The sequence below is a fragment of the Scyliorhinus canicula genome, chromosome 10, assembly GCF_902713615.1.
Source record: "Scyliorhinus canicula chromosome 10, sScyCan1.1, whole genome shotgun sequence".
Classification (NCBI taxonomy): domain Eukaryota; kingdom Metazoa; phylum Chordata; class Chondrichthyes; order Carcharhiniformes; family Scyliorhinidae; genus Scyliorhinus; species Scyliorhinus canicula.
Window position 1 is genome coordinate 99,940,811 of NC_052155.1, and position 10,196 is coordinate 99,951,006.

Sequence of the window (10,196 nt, forward strand, 5' to 3'; positions counted from 1 at the left end):
GTCCATCGATCTGCCCTAACATCCCGGCTTCAACGGTCACTCACAGTGCAATACGATGCGCTTCAAAACTCATCAGTACCACCTTATTGTGCCCAGCCAAAAGGGCCAAGTGACTGCACAAACACTGCTCTCTCTCCCTCTCAGAGTCTCTCTCAGGCTTGCCTTAACCCGAGAGCAGCTTTTCATTGCGCCAGAACTCCGGGAACATTCAAACAGACACACGTGTAATAAGAATACATTAGAGAAAACTAAAGTAAATCACCTTATTGCTATAGTATGGATCTAAGCAGGGTGAAGGTCCCAGGCAGGGAGTATCTGTGGAGATGTTAGCTGGAGCAGTCTGTAGATAAAACCTCACGTCCATTTCAGTGAAATTTGCAGTGAACACATTCAGCAGCTCCCCCTTTTTTCTCTGGTTTGTTCGTGAGAGCAGAAAGAGAGTGTGAGTGAGAAGAAGAAACAGGAGAGGGAGGAGAGACACCTTCCCTGTCTCACATCCGTTTGGGGTCTACAGTAAGAGAACTCTCCAACAAAAAAAAAGAAGCAGTTTATGTTAGCAGCCTGTAGTTTTCTCCTTCCAAAACAACAGCTGTGCAGTCCAGCAAATACTTGAAGCAAAAAATAAAAAAAATCAACTCAGTAAGGAAAGCGGTTTTTTTTTCACCAGCTGAAGAGAATTTCCCGACTCTGCAGACCCCCCCCCCCCTTTTTTTTACAAGAGGAGGATGTGTAGTTTAGTCAACCTTCGGCAGCCGATGAGCTTCGCTGTGACACAGCGAGCAGAGCACAAGAGAGGCACCAGTTTGCACACAAAGAGAGAGACTCCAGCCGCACCAGCACACAGTGTCAGCCAGGGGGGGCTCTAACAGGCTGCAGGCTGACGGACTCCCTCCCCCTCCTCGCGCCCAATAACACTCAGCCCTCAGCTAACTCAACAAAGCCATACATTATCCTGCCTAACAAATGGTTTGTTTTGATGTTCAGAAAATGAACCATTAGACAACATGCCAGTGCAATCATTCTGGGCATTATTAACACATCTCAACGCTCTCCCTCCCCCTTGCCACTACCCAACTAAACTAGCTAATGCCACAACCAGCAATACTTCACAATGCTTGTAGCAATCCCCTATACCTCATTTAGTTAGTTATTCGTAAGACTACTGTTTCACAGTGTTCAAGCAAGTTAAATTCCATTTTTTTTCTGTTTTCTGATGAAGGTTCATTGCCTAAATTTTAAACTCTTCTTTCTCCCTCCACAGACGCTGTCAAACCTCCTGAGTGTTTCTGTTCTTATTTCTGAGTTCCAGTATTTTGCTTCTTCATTTTTATTACACCGGATTATAGAATGCTCACCAGTGTTTTGGGGATCGCAGTCCACGATTCTATCAATTTCTTATTGGGACCACTGTTTTATGGTGTCTTAATAGGTCATAGTCCCATTTTTGTTGGATGGAATTTCAAGATGTTCCCTTGATTTTACCAGTGTTCTGGGAATCACACCAATAACTGTCCATTTTCAATGAAAGCAACAAATCTTGCTTATTCTTCATTCTTTCTCACAGTTCAAGAGCTGGAAATAGCACAAACTGCAAACAACATTTTTGATTATGTTTCTTCGAAGTTCGTGTAGCAGACTGAATGTGATTACAGGTGGTGCTTCTCGGAGTTAAAATGGAATTTGTTAAGAGAAGCACTCAATCCAATTCAGAGCAACTTTCACCACCGTGTAACCTCCAGCACAGCCAATGTAACACAATGTTGGCCCTGCAATTTGTAAAGTTCAACATTGCAAATTATTTTATTCAAATAAGAGGAAGTAACATTTATAATTCATTTTTCCCAAGGTATCGACCTCACCCAATGGTGGCATACTTGTGCAGTCTGGCATTTGTGTTTACAAGCCTTACTCAAGCGACTTGAGCACATAGTCTCCTTCTCTACCCAAAGGCAGTCCAACCCACAGCACCTCAGACTCCACTACAAGTAGGGCAAGGAAGCAGGTCCCAAATCCACCCCATTCAGAAGAGGGATTGAACACAATGATCCTGGCATTAACCTGATCTAACAGCCATCCAGCCAACGGATCCACCCAACCCTCCAAGGAGTCCGAATTACTGTGGCAACATACACTTTTACATGCATGTTGTAACCTGGAACTATGGATAATGATGGTCGATGCTGTAATTTCTTTCCATTACATAACTAACCAGAAATCTCTCCCAGTCTTACCAACTGCCATTGGCATATGTTGGGACAAATATAATTCTCAGGGGCTTCACAGGATAGATGCTGAGAGGATGTTTTCCCAGGTGGGAGAGTCTAGGATATGAGAGCATAATCTCAGAGTACGGGGCTGTCAATTGAAGGCAGAGATGAGGAGGAATTTCTTCTCTGAAGGTAGTGAATCTGTGGAATGTTTTGCCGCAGAGAACTGTAGGATTTACAAGTTGATGCACAATCTGTCTGGCCATCAAATCCTGAAGTGGGACTTGAACCTGGAACTTCTAGCTTCGAGGCAGGGGCTGTACCTTTGCACTACAAGATCACTCGAGCACATAATTCAGGCTGCTATTTCAGTGGAATATTGAGGGATGGTTGTTCTATCAATTATGCTATCTTTTGAATTAGGTATTAAACTGAGGCCCTCTCTGCGCTCTCAATGATGGCTCAGGTTGAACAACAGGAGGGTTCTCTTGGTGGCCTGCACAACTGTTGTCCCTCAACCAAAATCACCAAATCAAATTGACCAATCATTTAGCACAATGCTGTTTGTGCAACCCTATTATGTGCAAACTGCATCATTTTTCAACATTGCAGCAGTGACTGCACTTAACAAATGTACCTCCATGGTGAAGTCCATTGGAAAGGCCTGAGGTCAGGAGTACACAATATAAATGTAGGTTTTTTCTTTCTCTTTAAATAAGGCCAGATGATGTAAGAGCAGATGTAGGCTATTCGGCCCACCGAGTCTGTTTCACCATTCAATGAGATATTTCCTGATATGATATGATAATCCTCAACTCCACTTTCCTGCCTTATTCCCAAAAGACTTGATTCCCTTACTTACGAAAAATCTGTTTCAGCCTTAAATATACTTAACGACGCAGCCTCTACAGCTCTCTGCGGTACATAATTCTACAGATTCACTAACCTCAGAGAAGAAATTCTTCCTCCTCTCTATCTTCAATGGGCGGCCTCTCACGCTGAGATTACACCCTCTGTTCCTCAACTCTCAGAGTCTACCCTGTCAAGCTCCCTGAGAATGGTATATGTCTCAATAAGGTGGCCTCTCATTCTTCTAGACACCAGTGCGTACAGGCCCAATGTGCTCAATCTCTCCTCATAAGACATTCCCTCTATACCCTGGATCATCCTAGCGAACCTTCCCAGGACTGCCTCCGATGCCAGTATATTTTTCCTTAGATAAGGGGACCAAGCTGTTCATGGTATTCTAGGTGTGGTCTGACTAGTACCTTGTATAGTTCTAGCGAGACATCCCTTTTTTACGCTCCATTCCCTTTGATATAAGGGCAAACATTCCATTTGCCTTCCCTATTACTGACTGAACTTGTTTGCTAGTTTTTTGTGATTTATGGGTAAGAGTTTAAATCGTTCTCATGCTGCTGGTACAAACGACGTTCATGAGGCAGGCTGAGAATTATTGAATAGGGTCAACTACAACTATTCCTTATTTCCAGCATGTAAGGAAGCTCACTGGCACTCATAAGAATGTACGAAAGTCAGAAATTTCTATTGAAATACATGTATATGAATACCTAACCATTTCCAGACTGCATTGACAGATGCTTTTTCCTTTCAATTCTTTTTGTTACATTTGCTTACTTCTCAAGCAGTTCCATGGAACAAAGATGACATGCACTTTTTGAGAATGGAAGAAAGAACTTGCATTTAGATAACCCCTGTCACTGTTCCTCAGAGTATCCCAAACTGTTGCTGTTATAACCCACACGGCCTATGGAGTGGCAATGATTAACGGCCCCATGGTCCTTGCAGAGTAGGAGCTCCCCCGACTAGAGTCGGCCAGTAAGGCACCAATAGTGAATACCCAACATGGGGCTACTGGAGCTGTATATAATAGTAGTTTTAGAATAAAGTAAGTTTTTTTTCAGTAAACTCAATGTGGACTCTTCTCGGCCTTTTAAAACTGGTGACGAGGATAACAACTGGATAACTATTGACACTACTGAGTCTCAATCGGAAACAGATTGGAAATTTTATTTCATCATGCCTCTTTTCGGACATTTGGATGTGCTTGATGCCAGATTGGTAGGTTGGAATCAGTACGCGCAGAGGATGCGTTACTTTTTCTGTAAGAAGTCTTACAACACCAGGTTAAAGTCCAACAGGTTTGTTTCAAACACGAGCTTTCGGAGCACGGCTCCTTCTTCAGGTGAAGAAGGAGCCGTGCTCCGAAAGCTCGTGTTTGAAACAAACCTGTTGGACTTTAACCTGGTGTTGTAAGACTTCTTACTGTGCTCACCCCAGTCCAACGCCGGCATCTCCACATCATGGTTACTTTTTCTGGGCAAACGATATCGCCAGATAGTGATATTGCTCACTTCTTGTGGCATACACACGTTCAGAGTGATACGGAGCCTTATGGCCCCAGACACTAAAATGTACAGTGAGCTTGGAGGCTTTGTAGGCCAGCATTTCAATCTAACCCCGTCCGTTATAGTACAGCGGTATTAATCTAATACCGCAGAAAGGACCCCGCGTGAGTCCATTCCCGAGTTTTTGTTGCGGTTACGGAAAATTGCAGAATTCTATGAATAAGGCACTGCCTTATCTGAAATGCTGTGTGACCGCTTGGTTTGTGGCATTAACAATGTGGCCTTCCAGAAGAAAATTTTAGCCGAACCTTCCCTGATCCTTCAACAAGCCATTTAGATTACAATGTCCCAGGAAAGTGTGGAGCGAGGAGTACAGGAGATACAGGGGATGGAGGTGAATGCCTGAGGGTGCCACCTCCTGCTGAGGGGCCCCTCCTTAGACCACTACCCTTCTCTGGACGTAGCAGCGTAAAGGCCCGACCAGTTGGCTGAAGGAAGAGCCTTCCTGGCGGGACACTTGCCCGGATTCCGTAGAAGTGGATCCTGGTCGATATGGGGCTTGTGGTCACCGGCCAAGGTGTGAGCACAGCCGCGCATGGCCCAGAGGTCCAGACGCCACGGTAGAAGTGGACATCAGCTCAGGGCCTGGACCTTCCATTTGGATCAACCAGAAGAAGAGGATGACTGCATGCAGTTGCACTGTGTGGCAGCCCCCGAGTGGCCCCCATAAAAACTGTAGTGCAAGTCCACGGGCATTTGCTCAATGTGGAATTGGACACTGGCACAGCAGCCTCTGTGGTTGGGCAGATGATGTTTGACTGAATTAAGCTGGGGCTTCAGACATTGGATTTAACGGACACCCAGGCCAGACTGGCCACCTACGCAGGAGAGCCGTTGGATATTGCTGGTACTACTATGACCCCGGTGATTTACGGGCATTTGCTGGTGTGCCTCCTGCTTATTGTGGTAAAGGGCAGAGGCTCTAGCCTGCTGGGCCATGATTGATTGCTTGGGTGAGTTGCTGAGCAAGTGCCCCGAAGTGTTTCAATATGGATTCGGGAAGATAAAAGGGGTCATAGCCTGCATACAGGTCAACCCGGGAGCTCCGCCATGGTATTTCCGGGCTCGCCCGGTCCCCAATGCCTTGCTGAAAAATGTGGAAACTAAGCTCAATTGATTGGAGACCTTGGGTATCATTCAGCCCATATGGCTCTCTGATTGCGGCAGGACCAGTGGTACAGTAATGAAGCCGGACAGAACCGTCCGTTTATGCAGGGATTACAAATTGACAGTAAACACGGCTTCATGATTGGGCAGTTACTCCGCACTGAGGACCTCTATGTAAAGCTTGCTGGTGGGCATTCGTTCATGAGCCACGCATATTTGCAGCTTGAGTTGCATCCGGCCTCCCGCAAATATATTACCATCAATACACATAGTGGCTTATACGAGTATACATGAATGCCTTTCAGTGTGTCCTTCACCTGTGCACTATTTCAGCGTGTATTGGAGAACATCCTGCGAGGGCTGCCGCGTGTGGCAATGTACCTGGATAACATGCTGCTCACTGGAGCCTCATGCAGGAACACTTGGACAACCCAGAGGCGGCGTTGAAAAGGTTTTCTGAGGCTGGTGTCCACCTCCGATGAGCGAAGTGCTTTTCCATGCGAAGGAGGTGGTCTACCTCGACTATTCGGTGGACTGTGAAGGTTTACACCCCGTCATGCAGAAGGTGCGAGCCATCCAGCAGGCCCACACCCCACGGATGCCACAAAACTTTGTTCTTTTCTTAGACGCGTTAACTATTATGGCAGGTTTAACCTGAATCTTGCGACCAGATTGGGCTCCTTACAATTCTTTCTGAAGAAGCATCATGTGTGGGCATGGGGCCAGTTGCAGAAAATAACTTTTCAGCAGCTAAAGAAGCAGTTGTCACCTTCTGGATTACTGACCCATTACAATCCTGCCAAACCCTTACTCCATCACATGCAATGCTTCCCCTTATGGGTCTGGGGCCGTTCTGTCCCACGGGATGGAGAATGGTAGGAAATGTCCGATCGCCTTTGCCTCCTGTACATTGGCTGCAGTGGAACAGCAGAACGCACAGATCGAGAAGAAGGCCTGGCGGGGGATTTTGTGATAAAATGTTTTCACCAATACATCTACGGCCGCTGCTTCACTATTATTACAGACCATAAACTTTTGCTCCAACTTTTCAAGGAGGATAAGGCGATTCTGCCCATTGGTTCCGCTCAGATCCAGGGCTGGGTCCTGTTATTAGCCATCCACGAATATTCCTTCGAATATAAGCCAGGTACTCAAATTGCGAATGCCGATGCATTCAGCCATTTTCCTTTACCGACTGGCACCTCACCAACCTCAGGACGGTTGCGGTTGTTACAACTCTGAATTTCAAGATCTCCTTGCCTGTCATATGACATCCCAAATCCATGAATGGGCCCTTACAGATCCGATCCTACCAAACATTTGGCACGTGGTGCTATACGGTGGGCAGCATCAACAGCTTCCAGGTGGATTACAGGCATTTTCATCCAAGCTGTCCAGGTTTGGCATGGAGGATGATATCCTGCTGTGGGGTACACACATCGTCATCCCAGACAAAGGTCAGGAGTTGATCTTGAAGGGCCGCTACAACAGACATCCAGACATGTCCAAGATGAAAATTCTGGTACAAAGTTAAGGTTGATGGCTGGGTCTAGATGTGGACATGGAAAAATTGGTCCAACGATGCTCTGTTTGCCAGAAACATCAGAAGCTCCCTCAGGCTACTCCCCTGCATCACTGGGAATGACCAGGACTGCTGTAAGAATAGTTACATGCCAACTTTGCCCATCTGTTTTAAGGATCCATGTTCCTCTTGTTGTTTGATGTCCATTCAAAGTGGCTAGAGGTGCTGCCGACCACATACCAGGCGACCACAGAGAAATTACCTACATCGTTTTGCAAACACGGCATTGCTGAAGTACTCATCACAGATAATGGCACTCCATTTACCAGTGTGGAGTTTGCCGGGTTTCTGAAAGCGAATGGGGTGCGGCATATTCTGAACACTCCATATCACACAGCTTCTAATGGCCTAGGGGAGCGTGCAGTGTAAACATTTAAACGGGGCCTTAATAAACAGTCTTCTGGATCGATGAACGCTAGTCTAACTTATTTCTTGTTTGCCTGTACGACCACGCCACATGCTGTAACTGGAGTGGCCCCCGTCAAAATGCTGATGTGCCGGAGACTTTGTATCCGCCTTAGCATGATCTTTCCCAGCATAGGTGCAAAGGTGTGCCACCACCAGGAGCAGCAAGGGTGTTGCCCCGTTCAACATCGACCAACCAGGAGCTTTGTACCAGCTGACTCGTTGTTTGTTCGAAACTTTGCTGACGGCATGCAGTGGGTCTCCGGCATTATCCTCTGGCAAACAGGATCAGTTTCTTACCAAGTGCAAACTTGGTAAGATCATGCGAAAGTACCTTGATCACATTCGGTCTAGGCGACTGCTTCTCCGGAAAATTCCTCGTCCTTGGAAAGTTCTTCTCAAACGAGTTTGCTGCCTGATCAGGCCACAGTGGAGCCCCAAGGGAGTCAAGATGCAGGTAGGACTGAGGTCACCATCTCGGACCTGGAGATGGCAACTCATGGAGCCTCCGATGGGCAGCCTTCGGAGGCACAGACTCAGGTGTTGTAACCATAGTTTCTTCCAATTAGTTTTTAGAAAGTTTGTATAGTTTACATGTTAGTTACAGCGCAAATAAGCCACTCAACCCAACAGGTCCAGGTCGGTTCCTTTGCCCCATACAAACCTCCTCCCATCCGGCTTAAATTCAACCCCTCTGTCCTTGGATTACTTTCTCCTAACCTCCCTCCCGTGTGGCAGCATATTTCACACTCTAATCACTCTCTGAATAAAGGGGTTTCTCCTAACTTTCCTATTGAATCATTGGTGACAATTTATTTCTGGTCCCAATTCTGGCCCCCCCACAAGTTGCTAAGCCCTAGAAAACCCTTTCATAACCTCAAATACCTCAATCAGGACACCCCTTTTGGGTCTTAGATCACGATGATCAAAGTTGTGTGACGTTTTTATAAATGTAGCATATTATTAGGTCCTTTTGAAGTGTTATTTGACAATGGCAGCATGTAACTCAACCGTATAAATGCGATGGCTCAGATCTGCTAAATTACTCAAGAGTGACAATAGAGGTGTGAGAATTTACATGATTCATCACATAATCTCTAATATATCTGTGTTAGGGGAAAGTAATCTGCTAAGGTTCCCAGTCCTAATCACTATCCAATGGCCTCTACTGGAGTGTACATGTGTATTTGGATTTTAGATGAGAGTAGGATCAGGCTTAGCTGTGATTTTCAGCATGTTAGGAAGCCTGCAGACACTCATAGAAATGTCAGAATATAAGAAATAGGAGAGGTGTAGGCTATATGGCCCCTCGAGACTGGCCAGCCAAACTCAATTCCACATCCCACTCCTCCCCCCTCTGATGGATTCTTCACTGTCCTCCATGCTAGAGAATTCCAAAGATTCTCAAGTGAAGAGTGAAAAATTTCTCCTCATCCCAGTCATAAATAGACAACCACTTGTCTTGACCACCCTGACTGATTGAATGGGATTTTCCAGCCCTTCCCACCAGCATGAACTTCCAGTCCCAACGAAGGCAATCCCCTACAGCAGGCTCCCTGGCATCAGGATAGGCGAGCCACACCAAACGCTGTAGACATTGGTGGAACTGGAAGATCTCACCGGAAGACAATGGTGAGCCACCTACAGCACTTGAATACATGCCACGCGTGGGAGGGGGGCAGAAATTCCTGCCTATTGTCTAGATTCACAGTGAGACAATAGCTTCTTGGGCAATTGGTCCTCGTGAAACATCCCCCAAACGACAGTCAATGTTTCTTCGAAGAATGAACGAAGAATAGGCTGTCAAAACAACACAATTACATTTTTTAAAGATACATTTAAGAATATTTGCCGAATGAGGCAGGTTTTATCGTTTATAATTGTTTTTGTTTCATATCGCTCTCTCGCAAGCTTTCTGCTCACCAAGACAAATTTTGATTCCTCACCATGTGTCTACCCTCCACTTGCCAAACTGAATGCTTATTTACCTGTCTCTTCATTCCTGTTCATATGTGCCAATTGCATATGTTCCTATTCTCATGACGTCTGGCCTCCTGCCTGCCAGATTCCCTACGTATGAACTAATTTCTTCATAGTGCCTAGACTCCCTGCTGCTTGATAATCCACGGTGCGATATAGTCTTGTTTAGTCTCGCACCTGATTCTGTCATTTTGCATACTTCATGGTTTTCATTACATATTGAATAATCAAGTGCAAATAACTGTAACACAAAAATGGATTAATTTAAACATTGTAAATAGTGAATGAAACTCATATCTATACACAATATAAATTACTGTTATTTATTTAGAGGAAACATTAGTGGTTACTGTCTGTTTGTCATCACATTTATTGTAAACTATGTCTTATATTAAATTGATAAGTGCCAATTTCCCAAGTTGCTGCTGACAGCAGTGAGCCTGACTCACTCATGCTGCATATAGAGCAATAGCAGGTGTGTTGTTT

The 10,196-nt window shown here is 45.5% G+C and overlaps 1 protein-coding gene across 9 annotated transcripts in view; it reads right to left on the reverse strand.

The window, feature by feature from the left end:
• Positions 1-786, reverse strand: part of tox (thymocyte selection-associated high mobility group box) — a 495,189-nt gene extending 494,403 nt beyond the window's left edge. For 2 of the 9 annotated variants that reach the window (XM_038809427.1, XM_038809424.1), the window contains exon 1: positions 263-777. In XM_038809427.1, the coding sequence (XP_038665355.1) occupies positions 263-364 (102 nt within the window). In that variant the 5' untranslated portion in view covers positions 365-777. Of the gene's footprint in view, positions 1-262 lie in introns of all 9 variants that reach the window. The other 7 variants (XM_038809433.1, XM_038809432.1, XM_038809423.1 and 4 more) reach the window with 7 other exon arrangements.
• Positions 787-10,196: the final 9,410 nt, after the last annotated feature.